The 18065-nt window shown below is 42.6% G+C and overlaps 1 protein-coding gene across 2 annotated transcripts in view; it reads left to right on the top strand.

Moving 5' to 3' along the window:
* The window catches only part of MYBBP1A (MYB binding protein 1a), a 1224315-nt gene that overhangs the window by 816780 nt on the left and 389470 nt on the right, over positions 1 to 18065 (top strand). For both annotated transcript variants that reach the window (XM_044054196.1, XM_044054197.1), the window contains one exon: positions 6332 to 6466. In XM_044054196.1, coding sequence (XP_043910131.1) covers positions 6332 to 6466 — 135 coding nt within the window. The remainder of the gene's footprint in view (positions 1 to 6331; positions 6467 to 18065) is intronic.

The raw sequence follows: 18065 nt of genomic DNA, 5'->3' as shown, positions 1-18065 counted from the left end.
CTAACTGTTCCTTCGGGCTAGGCCCGTTTCAGTTAGAGGACCAAGTCCTCTTGTCCTGTGTGTTCACTCTAAACAGTTTAAGTTAGAGGTTTGGTTTCGGTTCCCTTGCTATTCATGGTCATTAACCATTTTAATTAGAGGTTTTGACCTGTTTTGTCTCAGTGTGTGTTCCCCAGTGTGTATGTGTGCTGTTACAGTTCATAACCTGTTCCCGCGTTTTTGTGGTGTTGCGCGTCTGTGTATTTTCTTGTCAGACAGTTGCTTGGGTTGTGTTGGTCTGGTGATTGTTCAGAAATGTCCAAGGATTCCAAGGAACACAAACCTTCGGGTTTTAAAAAGTGCTCTAAATGCGATTACAAGATGTCCATCACCGATGGGCATTCAATTTGTGTTTATTGCGTGGGAGCCATCCATCTGCAGGAGTCCTGCAGCTTTTGCCATGCTTTCAGTCACAGAGTGCTCCAAGTGAGAAAGAATAAGCTGATATTAAAGGGACTCTTGAAATCATCTTTCGAAGAGGCCATGGATTCTTCTCCCAGTGCTAAGTCTAAGTCATCTAAGTCAAAAAAGAGATCTCCGGCTCAGTCAGCTTCCTCGGAGCCTCCGGAGAAAGTCACAAAACTTGCTTCGACCTCTTCGGCTTCACTGTCCTCAGGGCCGCAGGAAGTGTCGGTGTTGATGGAACCGGCGTCGGCTCCAATTATATTGGAGCCTCTTCGGAGCCGATCACCCAGTCTTAGACCAGTTTCTCCTGAGAGGAGATCTCGATCTCCCTCCCTGTCCTCCAAATCCTCCAGGACTCTTTCGGATGTGGATGTTGATAGGGTAGTCTAGAGGCTCCTCCAGTCACCGGTTTTGGCAAAATTGTTTTCGGCTCCGGCCCAGTCGGCTCCGGAGCCCATCCCGACCCCATCTTCGATCATTCCTCCTCCGAGCGCATCTCTGTCTTCGGAGCCAGAGTGTTCTGCGCTATGTGATGTTCCTAGGTCGGTTCCGATGGCCCCTCCGTGCCTATCGGTACCGACCCCTTGTCGGCTCTGTCCACAGGGTTCGGGACTCTGTATTCTTCAGTCGGGCCCGAGGAGGACATCTCGGGACATATTTCGGTTCCGAGTCTCCTGCTCGGTGCCTCGGCTCGAGGAACTCCGACTCCTGTCATGATCTCTGAGGCTTGCCGGTCCTCAGACTTGGGGGGGGGGGGGCCTGCCTTCAAGGCCATGCGGACTGCACTGGCCAGATCGTCAGCTACATCAGGCGGGTCGGTCATTCTGTCCCCCACCACTCCGGTGAGAGCCTCTGATGACCACCTATCCATAGACAGCAAAGCACCAAGGCCTAGGGATACCCCCACGAGTGGTCCCCAACTTTCTGAGGGCCCTTCAGAGTTCGTGCCTGAAGACCCCCCCTAGAAAGAAAACGTGCAAGAGGAAGCACATAGAATCCCAGGATGAGTCTCTCACCTCTGATACTGACCTCGTGGAATCAGAGGGGTCCCCCAAGTCATCCTCTGATGATGTTTCCTTTTCCGATATCCTGGAGATATCGAAACAAAGAGGTGACTGGCCATCCAAAGCCCCCTCTGAGGAGGAGTCTGTCTTCCTTAAGGCCTTTGGTGCTCAGCCCTCCACCTCCTGGGTGTCCCTACCCTTCGACGAGCTCCTAGATTTGATTTGTCGGAGGGTGTGGGAAAACCCTGATTCTGTGGAACCTGTACCCAGGCGCCCCAACAAATTTCTTTCTGCTCCCCCGGGTAAGGAGTTTTTGTTCAAAGGAGTCCCTGTGGATGCCATGGTGGTGGCGGCGGCCACTCAGAAGGAAGTAGCAGAGACTTCTTCCTCCATCCATCCTCCTAACAAGGAGTCTAGGACCATGGACCGGTACGGGAAGCGTACCCTTTCATCAGCAACCTTTACCTTACGATCGCTGAACTACCTGTCTCATTTTACTCTGCTCCAGAGAGATCTCCTCAAGGAGTTAGGAGATACTCTTGCGGGTAACGTTCCTGAGGCGGTGGCCCAGACTGTTAACGCCCAGGTGTCTACCCTCAACTCCATCATCAACTCTTCCATGCGGCTCATTTCATATGCAGCCGATGGAGCGAGTAGGGCAGCAAGCTCAGGATTCGCCCTTAGAAGGCAAGCCTGGTTGCGTCTTTGTCATTTCGTGGAGGCCTTCAAGTCTTCTTTCACTGACGCCCCCTTTGATGGTTCCTCTTTGTTCGGAACCAAAGTGAAAGACACCCTCACCAGGTGCGAGCAAGAGGGAAAGACCCTGTCTGCTGTAGGGGTCCATTTTTCCCTTCCCTCTAGGCCTTACCCCAAAGCCCAGCGGGGTGGGAAGATGTGGTTCAAAAAATCACAGAGTTTTTTTTCCTGCCGCACAAGGTGAGTCCCCCTCCAGAGGCAGAGGGGGGAAGTTATTCAAGGAGACACCGTCCTAGAGGCAGAGGGGGCCCCCGCAATTCGGGAGACCGTGATTCCTTTATGGCTCTCCCTACTCTCTTTCCTGAGGGAATGCCCGACTGTGCTTATCCGGAGCCAGTCGGGGGTCGAATTTCGTTCTTTCCGGAAGCCTGGAAAAGAATCACCCAGGACCAATGAGTATTACGAATAATTTCCGGAGGTTATACCATTCCGTTTGTCAGACCCCCTTCAGTCAGAAAAATCCCGGATGTTCCACCCAGTCAAAGAGATCAAGCAGCCTCAGAGGTTTCAAAGCTGCTAGAAAAAGGAGCCATCCAGCATGTCCCCTCAGACCAAGTCGAATCAGGGACTTACTCAAGATTCTTTTTGGTGCCGAAAAGAACAGGGGACCTGACTCCCATATTAGATCTCAACCGACTGAACAACTATGTACAGAAGTCCAAGTTCCATATGGTCACACTACAATCGATTCTCCCATTGTTGGGAGAGAAGGTATGGATGTGCTCCATCGACCACATGGATGCTTACTACCATGTCAAAATGGAGAGGACATCCAGGAGTCACCTACGCTTCTGGCTGGGAGCCAGTCATTTCCAGTTTCGAGCCCTGCCCTTTGGTATCACCACAGCCCCCAGGGTGTTCACCAAGTGTATGGCGGTGATGACTGCTCACTTGAGACGGCAAGGATTCCAAATGTTTCCGTATCTGGACGACTGGCTCCTTAACGCCCCCACCAGGCATCTGCTAATCCAAACCAGGGACATTACCATCACTCTCTGTCAACAGTTGGGCATAACACGAAATTGGGAAAAATCTGCCTTGTTGCCCTCACAGCGTGTCACCTTTATAGGCGCAGAATTAGACACCATTCAAATGTGAGCATTTTTACCGCAGGAAAGGATCAAAGTCTTACAGCAACAGATAATGCTTTGATGCCCCTGAGGAAAGCAAAGGCAAGATGGGTTCGCCAACTCCTGGGGACCATGGCAGCAACAATTATGTTGGTCCCTCTAGCAAGGTTGCACATGAGACTTCTTCAATGGTCTCTCCAAAAATTTCCACTTTCTCACCCCATTTTGCTCATGGACAGATGCAAACAGGACCTCAGTTGGTGGCTTTGCACCAACAATCTGGATAGGGGAAAACACTTTGTTCCACCCATCCCGGTTGCCACAGTGACCACGGACACCTCCCAGATGGGGTGGGGGGGCATTATCTTGAGAGGACATTGCAAGGCACGTGGCAAGATCATGAGATACATCTGCATATGAACGTCCTAGAGATGAGAGCAGTGCTACTTGCGTTGCAGGCACTTCAGAGCTTGCTGCCTCTAGGGACGATTGCAATACACTCGGACAACATGTCAGTAGTGTGGTATCTGAACAAGCAAGGGGGAACCAGATCTTACCCCCTGTGCAGTGAGGCCATGAGAGTGTGGCAGTGGGCAATATCTTCCCAACGGTTTCTGGTGGCAACGCACATTCCAGGGAAGTCCAACCTGATAGCGGACAGGCTAAGCAGAGCTATTCTGATGCCTTATGAGTGGTCCTTGAATCGTCTAGTTGCAGAACAAATCTTCAGCAGATGGGGGTCAGCATTGCTGTGACCTTTTCGTCAGCCGCCACAATGCAAAATGCAACAGCTACTTCACGCTGATCCCCCCCACAGCGGGAGTCACCCAGGGATGCTCTAGTTCACGATTGGCCCTCCGGTCTACTTTATGCTTTCCCCTCCATTTCCCTTGTTGTCAAAAGTGATTCAGAAAGCCCAATCCTTGGTTAGCAGAATTATTCTGATTGCTCCACACTGGCCTCGCCAAGTCTGATTCCCCTTTCTCCAACCCTACATTGTGGACACTCCTTGGATTCTGGACCCACAACCAGATTTACTGACACATATGTCGGGACAGTTCCACCCCTCTCTGATGACCCTCCGGTTGACAGCCTGGCTACTCCACTTCCATCGTTAGTTAGCCTTCATCACTTTTCACTGGAGGTAGTTCACATTTTATCTTCCTCTCATAAGCCCTCTACTAAGATTTATTATGCAAATGGAAGAGGTTTTCTATTTGGGCGCATACCTAAGGAATTGATCCTTACACAGCTCCAATTGCTTCAGTCTTGGAGATTTTGTCTATGCTTTTCCATCTGGGTTCTGCTCCAGCTACCATAAAAGTTCAATTGGCAGAGATTTCTAATTTTCATGTCGCTAATGAGCCTAGTCTGATGGCTCACAGACTCTGTAAAGCTTTCCTCAAGGGTACTCTATTACTCCGCCCTCCGGTCTCCGAACCTATCATGCTCTGGGATCTGAATTTTGTTCTACAAGCCCTTACTTCGCCACCTTTCGAGCCTGCGGCTACCTGTGATTTTAAATTTTTGACCTGGAAAACAGCCTTCCTAATAGCAATCACTTTGGCCAGGCGAGTTTCAGAAATTCAAGCCCTTTCTGTCAAACCCCCATACTTGATCTTCCATAAGGACAGGGTTTCTCTTAGACCAAACCCTTCTTTTCTTCCTAAAGTGGCTTCAGTATCTAATATTAATCAATCTATTGAGTTGCCCATATTCTTTCCTCATTTTTCAAACAAGGCAGAATTTAAATTTCATCAATTGGATGTACACAGACCATTCCGTTTCTATCTGCACCGGACAAAAGATATCCAAAAGTCTGATCAACTATTTGTCTCCTTTTCGGAAAACAAAATTGGGTCCCCTGTCTCACAAATCACCCTTTCCAGATGGATATCCAGTTACATCTCTTTCACCTACTCCGCAGGAGGAAAAGACCTGCCGTTTCCGGTCAAGGCTCACTCTACTCGGGCTGTTTCTACATCCACAGCCTATCAAGCCAGATTGTTGATGGATGATGTATGTGCTGTAGCTACTTGGGCTTCTCCTCACACATTTGTTACTCATTACAAATTGGATGTGGTATCTAGGGGAAGGTCTTCCTTTGGTTCCACAGTACTCAGGGGTATTTTCCTATGAGCCACCCAGGATGTAGGTGCTAGGGACGCTGTCCCACGGGTAAGAATGTAGGCGAAATTGGACTACGTAACATCAAGAAGTTATGTACTCACCATAACGTTCGATGTATGTAGTCCATCTCGCCTCACATTCTTACTTACCCTCCCGCCTTCCCCCTTCCTGGAGGATCTGGAGGTTGGGTTTTTTCTATTTACAGAGTTCCCTTTACTCTTAGCTTATTCTTTTAACCTGGATGTTATGTATGCATGGGGTATGAATGAATGTTCGCAGCAAACTAGATCTGGGGATATGGAGCAGTGCAGCATGGGATACCTTCTTAGCCCAGCCAATAGAAGACTTTGAGCTAGAAGACTTTGAGCTAGAAAAGTTTGGCCGAGTTGGAGCCGATATCTGGCTCCGAACCCACGGGTAAGAATGTGAGGCGAGATGGACTACATACATGGTGAGTGCATAACTTCTTGTTTTCCTACCCACTCCAGTCCACACAGTTCTATAATTTAGTTTGTTCTGTTTGCTTCTCAGAGGCTGAGCTGCAATTCAGATGCATATTTATATGTCAGTTTAGTTAGCCAGTCATATAAATCACTTACCTGTGTTTTCTCAATTTTAAACTTGTTTTTGATCACTCTGTTAGAGCTTCCGTGTTATTTATCATGTTTTATCAGTTTATTCAGCAGCATGTCCAGCATACAGACTTGTGCAAATTAAGTGGACCAAGTGGTGCTATAGTTGACATTTCTTAGTAAACATTTTAAGGAAGTAATGGTAGTGAACCTTAGACTTGGATAAAAACCTGTGTCCAACCAAAAGTCTTTTTGGGATTTCCATGCATTGCCCTGTCATTTAAATGTCACATGGTAGAAGTCTGGGCAGTAGAATGCTAAATAATTACATTTATTTTTCTGTTTTCCCCTTTAGAAATCAACTGTGCAAGTCAAAACGTTACTGTAAAGATGTCTCCTCTTTTAAGGACAAACTCTATGACATGATGGAGAGATTGGTGAAAAGGGCCCGCAAGCAGACCGACTCTTCTGTTGCCCTTTATTGTTTCAGGTACGTTTCATCTCATTGCTTAAATGGATTGCTTTATTGTAAATTAGTTACAAAATTCTAACTGTTGGGAGCACACTCGACTGCTGTACAAGTTCATTAAAATTCATTTTTTTATATGTCTGTTTAAGGAATATGCTGACAGATATTGTAGGACAGTTTATTTCAAAATAAATTTCAGTTTGCAAGCAGTGCTTTGCAAAGGCATCTTAATCTGTGTGTCAGGTTTGGTCACAGAGGTACCTTAAATCAGCTAGCTTAGAGACCCTGTTCCTTCCTCTGCTTAGGCAGTCAAGTCTGGAAAGACTTCATATTTCTCACCAAGTGTAGCTTTCTTGGGCAAATAGCCACAGCCTTAACTTTCTTCTTTATAGTATTCAGCAATTAACTGGTAGCACAAAGTGGCTAAAGTTCCACTTTCCAAATCTTATCCTCTTGTACAGGAAGGAATTGACAGTATCTTGGTAATCTGTGAGTAATTTGTAATTTCAACGATGCTGTGTTTATATTTACTGCCTTAACGTTGCCTAGTGTAGTTTTGTGTGGATAGCAATATGTGCTCACACATGGTGCACAGATGTTAAACTGCATCCTTGATCTTGATGTAGTCTTAGGTAGCATCTGGCCTCTCCTCTGTCTGCAAGGAGTTAATAGATGGGTACCAGGCAGTTTGCTTGTTTTATTTAAATATATTTACTTGGATAACTATAAGTACAGAATCCTCACAGGCTTTATTTCAGACTTAACCCTGTTACAGATAAAGCAGTACTGAAATACAGCTATTTTTATGTATAAGATATAGGATGCCTTACAGAAGGATGTAAATCACACATAGTTAATATATTTTGCAAAGACAAAAACACCGTACATTATATACACACGAGCATCACGCACAAATATGCACACTTTAATTAGGTCATAATGAATCATTTATTTCTTAATCATTATTGCCAGACCCCTTTTACTATTTGATTTTGAGATACTACTCAAGTGTGTTAGGTGGAGAGAAACAATGGAGTAATGTTTGTAGAAGGTGTAATTTAATTGGGTGTATGAGGGTTAGGGAAACAGTGTCACTCTGAACATTTTGTTTGGATGTTTGTCATTTGGTTCTAAACGATTACACTAGGAAACCTGTCAGGTTGTGGAAAAATTCTCCATATCCATGATTTAGATCGAATTTTGAACAGGAATGATGGCCGGCTGCATTTTATTGTAGTCCCCCTAGTAATAGTTTACCATCAAAGTGATAGCAGAGATTACATGGCAGTTGCCCTACTATCTAGATGGAGGAAGTTTCTAGTTTAAGTAATTAGAATAAAAAGAAGCAGAACAGACTGATCTGCATTTTCCTTAGCAAGTAGCCATTTTGATTTTTAGGGGGCTAAGTAGGGGTGTTCATAATGAGGAGTTGTGGTAATAAATCAGCAGACCTTATTTGCTGCTGTTTGTAAGGAAGACTGGTTTCTCTGGGTATGGGGTAGTAAAAGGAAGTCCAGAGTCTAGATGTTCCAAAAATGTAGCTTCATCTTTCATTGCTTTCCCTTGGGGGGGGGGGGGGGGGTAATTTGGAGATTTTCTAAAACCAAAAGAGAACTGAATTTTGTTTTGATTATTTCAGTAGAGTAGTCCAAGGCTAGGAAATGGTCCTACCAAAGGACAAGGTATTTTAAAAGTGAGATGCATTCAGGCTTAGTCCCTCTGGGGTTGATGATAGCTTACTGGGGTGGAACATGTTTGAGTTGAGATTTTATCAGGGTTGTGTAGCAGACTGTTCTTGCAAGCCAGCTAGATAATTTGTTGAAGACCTGCATTGCTTTTTGATGGTGATTTTCAATTATGCTGAGTTGTAGATGACTATGCAGTCTGCATACAGAAGAATGTTTAGGTTTTGAAGAGTGGCAGCAGTTAATGCATATTTAGAAGAGGGACTAGGACTGAGCTACAGTCCTGAACAAGTGGAACAGACTGACGGCGAGTAGCCAGTTTGGCTGTGAAGGTTCTGTTTAGAAGGAAGTTTGGAAACCAAAATACTACCTTTTTACTGAACGCTAAACAGTAGTGTAGCTAGGAATAAATTGTGGCTCACAAAGTCAAAAGCCAGGATGAGATCTATAAAAGCAGACTTTGCTAACATGCCTTAGTGGGTACATTTAAAAATGCCATCAGTCAGTCTAATGTGTTGTTAAATGTTTTTTCTTGCTCAAATTAAGTAACTTTAAAACGAACCTTCTCAGCCTTGCATTGCAGTAATAGGAACCTCTAGCAGAGTTACTTATTTCTGTAACCATTACCCTCTGAGGAAGGAGTGTTGGCTAGGTGCTCAATCCTACCTCCCTCCAGATGGTCTTTGGTCATCTGCTCACCCCCTTAATATTTCTAAATAGATTCTACTCATCTCATCCCAGTTTAGTATATTTAGATTCTTTGCCAGTAATCATCTGACTTATGTTCATATTAATTATCCCTCCAGTTGTAATAGTTTATATAATGTTTTTCTTCCAACCACCTTCTGTTAAAGCCCTCAGTCAGTTTACAGGCAGACATGTATGACCTGCTGCCTATAAACACTGTAATGCTGACACATCTTTGTTTCCTCTGACACTCTCACACCCTACCCTTATTAACCTGCAACAAAGTCTCGCCATTAACCATCAGAATCTCATTTTGCATGATGTTGCATTATAAATACTTGTCTTCTAGTAACTTATAGTTTATAATTCATGTAACCTAGATACTAACAGCAAGGTCAGGTTCTGCTGTGGTTGCCTCCATAATATCTGGGGTTTTCTTTCCTGTGTTTTTAAACATATTTATTAAATTATCACTTAAGACGTAGGCACATGTACTTTAACAGAAAAGAAAGCAAACCACATTAACATGTTTCATTGGGTCTATATTATATAATCAACGTTTTATAACTTCGAATACCATATGGTCGATACCAAAGGGTCGAAGTTATAAAACTTCGAATATATATATATATAAAAAAAAAATAAAATAAAAGAAGAAACCCAAAACTAAGGGTTGTAGGCAGGGGGGCAAGCCCCCCCTGCAACCCCCCACACCCCCCGCTCTTTAAATATACTAACTCCGAGACTGGACTATAATGTGGTAAAGGGAATATTTCCTTTTACTGCGATCTCAGAGTTGGTATATTTAAAGAGCTGTAGTGCAGGACTTTTTTTTTAATGTTCGAAGTTTTATAACTTTGACCATGTGGTGTCGATCATATGGTATTCGAAGTTATAAAACTTTGTTCATGTAATATAGATCCTTTTCATTTACACACATTATACATTAATTATGTTTCTTTTAACAGTTGTCACTCTAGCATTATGTAAATTACTCAGTTCATGCCTTTCTGTAGACCTCACTCCTCCTCCTGAACATTATTTTTCTATGTATTAATCACACATATTCTGTTTATTTCTATGTAATTTGCTCATTCCCTTTTCTAAAGATCCCACCCCCAATTCTTTTATCTCTTTTGCAATATTCAGTACTTCAGTCACAGTTGGTTTAGATTTTGATTTCCATTTTGTAGTGATGTGTTTTTTGGCAACTTGGGAAATCATTACTATGTCTAGGCAGATGGCAATCCAAATCCTGCATTATAGCTCAAAATAATAATTTTCTTAGTTACAACTGTTTGCTACCCCCCTCCCCCATTTCTCACAGGGTACTCAGTAGGGTTTTTATTTTAATCTGTGAACTTGTTGCACTCCAGAAAATAAAAAATGTTCCCAGTTATCTCTCTCTTCCATCACACTTCTAGCCTGTGCTGTCTACCTGAGGAAGTTTTTTTTTTTTCTGAAATCTGCTTAGGCTATAAAAATACCTATGCAAACACTTCCAAGCAAAAATCCTAAACCTTCTGGACTATGTTGCATTATTGGGATCAATAGAGATATCCTCCCATTGTTCCTTAAATTGCTTTTCCAGTCTCATTTTCTAGTCTTTTCTGACCTTCCCGATTGAGTTTTTTCTATAGTTATCATGCAATATTTTATATGTTTTACCAATTATTATCCCTTTTAACAGCTCTCTTTCATTCAACACTTGAATAAAAACTCAGTTGATCTTTCACTTAAAACTCCTCTATCCCATACCAGGGATTGATATACTGTGATATCAATCCCTGGTATGGGATACAGTCTATAATCTGCAGTGTAAACTTACACCTGGCTTTGTCCCATTCTCTTGCTTTTCCCTCTCTAGTTGTTTGCTCCAAATACTTGGGTCCCTTTGTCAATTTCCTCTAGTAAATTCCGACTTCCTCTTGCCTACTTTCTATACTCTTACTTGCAGTCAACACTGTTGGCAGGATCACCTTTCTGCATTCCTGAGATGGCTTAGATGTTCTTCGTGTTTCACTTTTGCCGTCCTAACTTATGAGATACCACACTGGGGTTTTCACTCTTTTTGTGTAGCTTGTTTAGACTCAAAACATGACGTACCTAACTGTTGGTTCTGTGCTCACTTGTACAGTAGGATGATCAGTTTTAGGGCTGAGATTTTAGATAAGTATCTTCGGTCGTTGGGGCCTTCTCAAACCATGTCCATTGTTGGTTGAAGTTGATCTCCCTAGACACGAGAAGGAAAAGCATCTGAAGCATAGGGTACTGAGTGGTACTCACTCGCCATTCACCAGTCCACCCAGGCTTATCAAAGAAAGTGAGACAATTTTCCAGTCCCTTCCAATGACCAAGGTTGTGGCACAGATCTCTGTAGGGACCCATTTGGAGTCTGGTATGCTGCTGGTTCTCTCTTCTTTTGCACAAACTGAAGGACTTAAATCGTCGGTTGGGACCAGAACAGTTTTGCTGGCTGTGGCTTCCAACAGCTGTTTTCCATCTGTCGAAGAAGAGACCAGAGTCCCTGATCCTCATGAGATCTCCTCAGTTCACCATTTTCAGGATGCGGCTGCTCGTCCGCATTCTGGCGCTAGTCCAAGACCGGACATAAAAAAGCTGCATACAAACTTGCCCCACCTTAGGCCTACTGGCTACAACTCCAAACTCAGGCCTATCAACAGGACCTGGTTAGGTTGGCTGAGGATTTGATTATTGTAGTCAGATCTAGATGACTTGGCTCCCTGGTTCTGCCCCGAATCTTCTCTTAGTACAAGAGAAAAGGAAATCTCCCCATAGGAGTCTTCGGATTCTTTTGATTCAGAGAATGAGAATGAGGAATCCACCTTTGAGTAAGGTTTGTCTATCGCTTCCTATGGGTATTCAGATTCTGATGACAACCTAGCCTCAGCTTCATCCCCTGAGGGGACTTATCTTTTGATGAGACCATGCACACCCTGCGGAAACACTTCAGATGAGAAGCTCAGGATTACCCTCAGTCAGAGACTAGGGTAAGGGAATTCCTAAATCTTCCTGAACAAAAACGTCTTGCCATTCTTCCAGTCTTAGAGGTAATGAATAATGTCATGTTGGACTCTTCCTTGCAGTCAAGACTCCTTTCCACCTGCACATTGGAAACCAGATGGTTTCTGCATAGTTCTTGAGTTTCATAGGCACCTCTTTAAGAACCCTGTAGAGGATCTGGTGACTCAGAGTCCCAAGGGAACCAAAGTTAGCACTTCAAAATCTCCACTCTCAGTTGGTAAAGAAAGTAGAGCCTTGAACAGATTTGGAAATAAAGTTTAAACCTCTGTTACCATGAATATGAGGGCCCTTAATTGCCAATTGTATACAAGCCTTAACTGCGTAACTCTAAAATATCCATTCAAATTGGGTAATCATAAACCACTGATCTGGTGGTGTCAGTTTTATTTGTTCCTCAGCCTGTGGGTTTGGATCCGATCTTCTGATCCAACCCTCCTGCTTTCCATAGCTTTAAGATCTGCTTCTCCAGCTCCTCCCTTACCCATAATGCCTCATTCCCCTAGAATACCTCAGATCTCAATTGCTGCTCATCATAGACGGACTGGGATTGTGAACCCAACATGTTTTTAGTACAGTAGTTAATGGGCAAGCTATGAGAGTATCATGTTTGTCATGCCAAGAACAAGCCCTGATGTGTGGAATGATTGAAGACTGAATTTAGTAGTAGGGATGCAATCAAGCTGAAAGTGAATATGCCCATAGTAAGGTCTTGCAAGAAAGAGAAGGGAGGGCTAAACTGTACTTCTCTGATGGTAGAAGGGGATGTACAAGCAGGGCAAGACGTGATTTAGGTATCCCCGTGGTCTTGTCCTTTTCTGGTAACATGGGGGTGGTCAGAGCTGTTATACGTAACAACTGGCATATTCTGGGTGTAGATGAGAGGATAATTAGGTTAGTGGGGTCACGGCCTAGATTCGTGTACAAGAATCAGAGAACACTTAAACAATGCCTTTGTTACCCCAGGTCAGCCAGGGCAAGTCATGACGTTGTAGCAGACACACGAAAATGTAACACATGTACTTTTTGTATTCATATAGATGAATCACATTTTTTTAAGCATCCAGGCACTGGTCACTTATGGCAACTTAAGGATAGTGCTGATTGCAGTACTAAGAATGTTATCTATGTGGCACATTACACAACCTGCTTTAGATTCTATGTAGGCAAGACGAATTGTCGATTGAGGTAGCGGATTAGGGACCATATGTATTGCACTAGAAAAGGGTTGGACTATAGTGCACTGCCCAAACACACTATTGAGGATGGACCCAAACATGTTTTTGTCTTTCAAGTACTACAAATATTGGTAAAGAGTTTAAGGTTGGGTGATTTTGTTAACTGAACAGAAACTGTTGAAGTGCAGTGGATCTTGAGGCTGGGTGCTCATGGGGAGTATGGCCTTAATGATTGTGTGTCCATTAAACCAGCATTAAAAAGCAGGAAATTTAAATGAAAAGGAAAACTTTAGCAGGTATGCTGTGTTTTGTTTAGGAGCAATGCTGCTTTAATTTTTAATTGGGTGGTTTTGGAGGGAATTTTACTTGACTTGAATGGATAATTGCTTTTGTACAAGTATATATAAGAGCTTTGCTCTTTTTTGTTCTTTGTCTGATGAAGCAGTGTGCAACACTGCCAAAGCACTTACAACTATTATTTAATAAATCGCCTACTGTTTTTATCATGAAGTTCCTATTGTGGTATATTATCGAGTTTCTGCCTGCTGTTGCAGGGATTACTTTTGGGTTTTGGTATTTATTTTTCACATTTTTCTGTGGACTTTATCACTGGCATTGCGACTGCTTTATGTCCATGATGTTAATCTCTCATGTTGAGGAAGGTACCTGAAGGGCTGCCAGTTCATGCATTACCATAAGGGGTCATGCCTAGATGCGACTTTGTGACTTTGGAACCTTTCAAGGTGTCCTTCATCAATGCTCCTTTTGATGATTCTTCTTTGTTTGGCCTCACAGTTAGACTCTCTTGCATAGTGAGGAAGACGGAAAGGCCTTTTTTTGCTGTCAGGATCTGTTTTTTCTACCCACAATGACCTTTCTCCAGGAACCAGCAGAGTGGTAAAAAGATATGGTTCAAAAAGTCTCAAGGTAATTTTCAGGAATCACTGGGAGATTTTTCCCCCAGAGGCAGAGAGGTGGGAAGTACAATGGTAGGCGCCGGGCATGAGGCAGAGGGGGTCCGCAAAATCAAGAATTTTGAGATTCATTTTCGGACAGATCTTTCTAGTGGTCTTGAGAAGGTTGCCTGACTGTCCTCCTCTGGAGGCAGTTGAGGGGCACTTCTCTTTGCATCCAGATGCCTGGCCAGCCATCACAAAAGATCTTTGGGTACAAAGGATCATATCCAGAGGATAGTTCATCCCATTTTTACAACTCCCTAATGTCCCACCCAATCAGAGGGAAGAAGCAGCACTAGAAATTACAAAGCTGCGAGAAAGAGTCATCCAGAAGGTCCCACCAGACCAAATCGGATCCAGAATCTACTCAAGGTTGTTTTTAGTGCCAAAAAAGACAGGGGACCCAAGGCCAATTTTGGACCCAACATTCCTGAACAAGTCAGTAAAAATTTGAAATTCCAGTGGTCACAGTCTAGTCCATTTTACCACCTACAAAAGGATGATGGGATGTGCTCAGTCGACCTTCAGGATGTGTACTATCATATCAAAATGAACAGGCACTCCAGAAGGTTTCTCTGCTTCTGGCTGGGAGCCTGTTATCAATTCAGAGTACTCCTCTTTGGTCTCACCACAGCCACCAGGGTGTTCATCAAATGTATGGTAGTAGTAGCAGCTCACTTGAGACTACATGGACATAACCAATTGTTTAGCCTACCAAATGGATTCTGGCGATCCCATCACCTCCAACAAATCTTGTCCTCCGAGCATTAGGTTTGATGGCTGCCGCAATAACATTGATTCCTACAGCATGATTGCACATGAGAATTCTGCAGTGGACTCCAGAGGTCCAATGGTCATGTTATAAAGTTATCCTTAGTGTGCAAGGACTCTCTACTATGGTGGCTACATTCAGTAGTAGTCAAACAAGAATGTGCCTTTGTTCCTCCTCCCCCCAACGCCTCCCAGTTGGGGTGGGGGCATTTCCTGGATCCAAGGCACATGGTTGGCACAGGAGACCAATTTGCATATCAGTGTTCTAGGGATGAAAGTGGTGCTTCTAGCATTGGAAGCCCTTCAAAACTTTTCTCCCTCTAGGGACTATTGCAATACAAATGGACAACATGTCAGTAGTTTGGTACAGCAACAAGCAGGGAGGAATCGGATCTTTCCCACTGTGTTGAAAAGCAATGAGGGTTTGGGAATGGACAATTTCTTCCAAGAGCTTTCTAATCGCAATGCACATTCCGGGGAAGTCCATCATCTTAGCGGATAGGCTCAGCAGAGCTATCCTGTTGCCTCATGAGTGGTTTCTAAATCAATCAGTGGCAAACATGATTTTCCACAAGTGGGGTCAACCTTGCTGTGACCTCTTCCCATCCCCTTCCAACAAGAAGTGGAGCAGTTTTTTTTGCCCTCAACCCCTCCACAGGGACAGTTGCTGAGAGGTGCTGTACTTTATGGCTGACCCTCTGGTCTCCTTTATGCTAACCCACCCTTCGCCTCATCCCCAAGTTCCTCCAGAAAGTACAGATGTTGAAGAGCAAGGTGATCCTCATTACTTCCATCTGCCCTCAACAAGTCTGGTTTCCCTTCCTTTTGTTTCATCTGATATGCCTTCCATGGACACTGGAACCAAATCCAGATGATCTATTCCATCCATCAGGGCAGATTCACCCAGATCTTCCAGGACTAAAACTAACCTCATGGTTTCTCCATTTCTGATGATGACTAGAAATACCAGACTTTCCTCCCCTGTTAAGAAGAATCTGATATCCTCACATAAATATTATACTAGGAAAATCTATAAGAGCAAATGGAAAAAGTTATCTATATGGGCTCAGCAATAAAACTTAGACCCCTTCACAACTCCTATCTTGGCAGTTTTAGATTTTCTTGCATCAATTTTCCAAGATGGAGCAAGTTTTTCTACTGTTAAAGTGCATCTGGCAGCCATCTTGAATTTTCTTATTGGAGAAAAATCATCATCACTTGCTTCATCCAAATTGTGTAAGGCTTTTCTTAGGGATAGCTTCTTATTGACACCCCCCTGTAAAAGATCCCACTCCTCCTTGGGACTTGACCATGATCTTACAAGCTCTTGTTCATCCGCCTTTTGAACCCTCAGCCAGGGTTGATTTAAAATCTTTCTTAGAAGGCTGCATTTTTGGCAGCTATTACTTCAGCTAGAAGAGTATCTGAATTGCAGGCACCATCATTCAAACCACCATACCTGATTTTTCATAAAGATAAAGTGACCTTGCATATCAATTCTTTCTTCTTACCCAAAGTTGCTTCTGAAAACAATATCAGTCATGTCATCAACCTACCAGTATTCTTTCCGAATTTCCAAAAGAAAAGCGAGTACATTCTTCATCTTCTAGATGTTCATAGACAATTGCATTTTTATGAAGACAGGACGAATCCTTTCAAAAATCAGATCAGTTTTTGTCTCCTTCTTTAATGTTAGAAGGGGAAGGCCAGTTTCCAAAACTACACTAGCTAAATGGATAGCAGACCATATGTCTTATGTATATTCTTCCAAAGGTATACATTTCCTTAACATTTGAAAGCTCACTCTACCAAATCAATGTCTACATCTTAAGCCTTCTGGTCCAGAGTTTCTGTCGATGACATTTGTGCATCTGCTTTTTGGTCAAATTCTCATACCTTTATTGCACATTACAAGCTGGATGTCATTTCTAGAAACAGAGCTACTTTTGGTTCCTCAGTGCTTCAGAACATCTTTACATGAGGGCCACCTGAGGATATAGTAGCTGGGGACTCTGTACCACAAGTTGAGGAATGAATGAAAATGACATTAGATAAAGACGTTATGTACTCGTCTTCATTTTCCATCTGTGTTGTCCATTTTCATTCTTCCTCAACCCCCATCCTTCCCCCTGTCCATGATTGTGAGAGACCTGATGGATATGCCTATAGTACTGTCTGAGCTCCTGAACTTTATACTATCACTGTCTATCAGTTGTTCATAGTTTATATACAAACTTGATCAGAGGTATTCTGGGGGAATGAGGCATTATGAGAAAGGGAGGAGCTTGAGAATCAGATCCTAGAGCTATGGAAAGTGGCCAAGATGGATCTGAGGATTGGATTCGAACCCACAGGAGGAGGAAGAATGAAAATGGTCAATACAGATGGAACATTATGGTGAGTACATAACTTTTTTTTTCTATATGGAGAATCAACTTATCCCACTTAACCACCACAGAGGCCAAAACAGCTCCCAACAAATTACAGGCTCACCATGAAGTTTGTAACAACCAAAACAAAACAGTTGGCACTGTGGAAGGTAGGTGAATAATCACAAATAACCCAGTTATTAAAAAACAAACTTTAATACAAAACTTCTCAATAAAAATAAATGCTTAACATTATCACTGCATTTTTGTCCTGCACTTAGGACTTCTTCAAATACTGAATTAGCCAACCACACATTAACCCAAACCAGTCATCTAGTTGCATAAGTTACTCAATTAAATATCAAAAACCTTGTTCTAAAACATGGAATAGGTGTGTGTGCGTTTGTATGTATGCATGTATATATACATATATATATATATATATATATATATATATATATATATATATATATATATATATATATATAAATATTTGCATCTAAAACCCAAATCAAAATTGTAATCAGTATGTATTTATACACTTAATACCAGTGATTTACATTTTCAAGTAATGTGTGCTGTTGCGTCCAAACCAGAAGGATGAAAGTACATTTAGTCAACTTTAAAAGATAAAAAAAGGAAAATTTCTCCTAATGTGTAATTTAATCTAAAAAATTATATTAACATAGCAAAACCAAGAAAAGCTACTGTACAACATTACTCTCTAGTGGCAATAAAGAATTAAAACTTTTCCTTTAAAACTTACTAAACCAAAGTAGATAATTTCTATAATTTAATATAAAATTAATTCCCAAGCCTATTATATATTATTATAATGATATATGTTATAAAAAATAAAATAAGAACCCAACCAAAACACAGTAAATAAATATATAAATGTTCTATAGTCTATTTTTATTTATTTACGTTTG

The sequence above is a fragment of the Protopterus annectens genome, chromosome 13.part0, assembly GCF_019279795.1.
Source record: "Protopterus annectens isolate FY-2018-M chromosome 13.part0, PAN1.0, whole genome shotgun sequence".
Lineage (NCBI taxonomy): Eukaryota > Metazoa > Chordata > Ceratodontiformes > Protopteridae > Protopterus > Protopterus annectens.
This window is presented reverse-complemented; position numbering and strand designations above follow the sequence as displayed.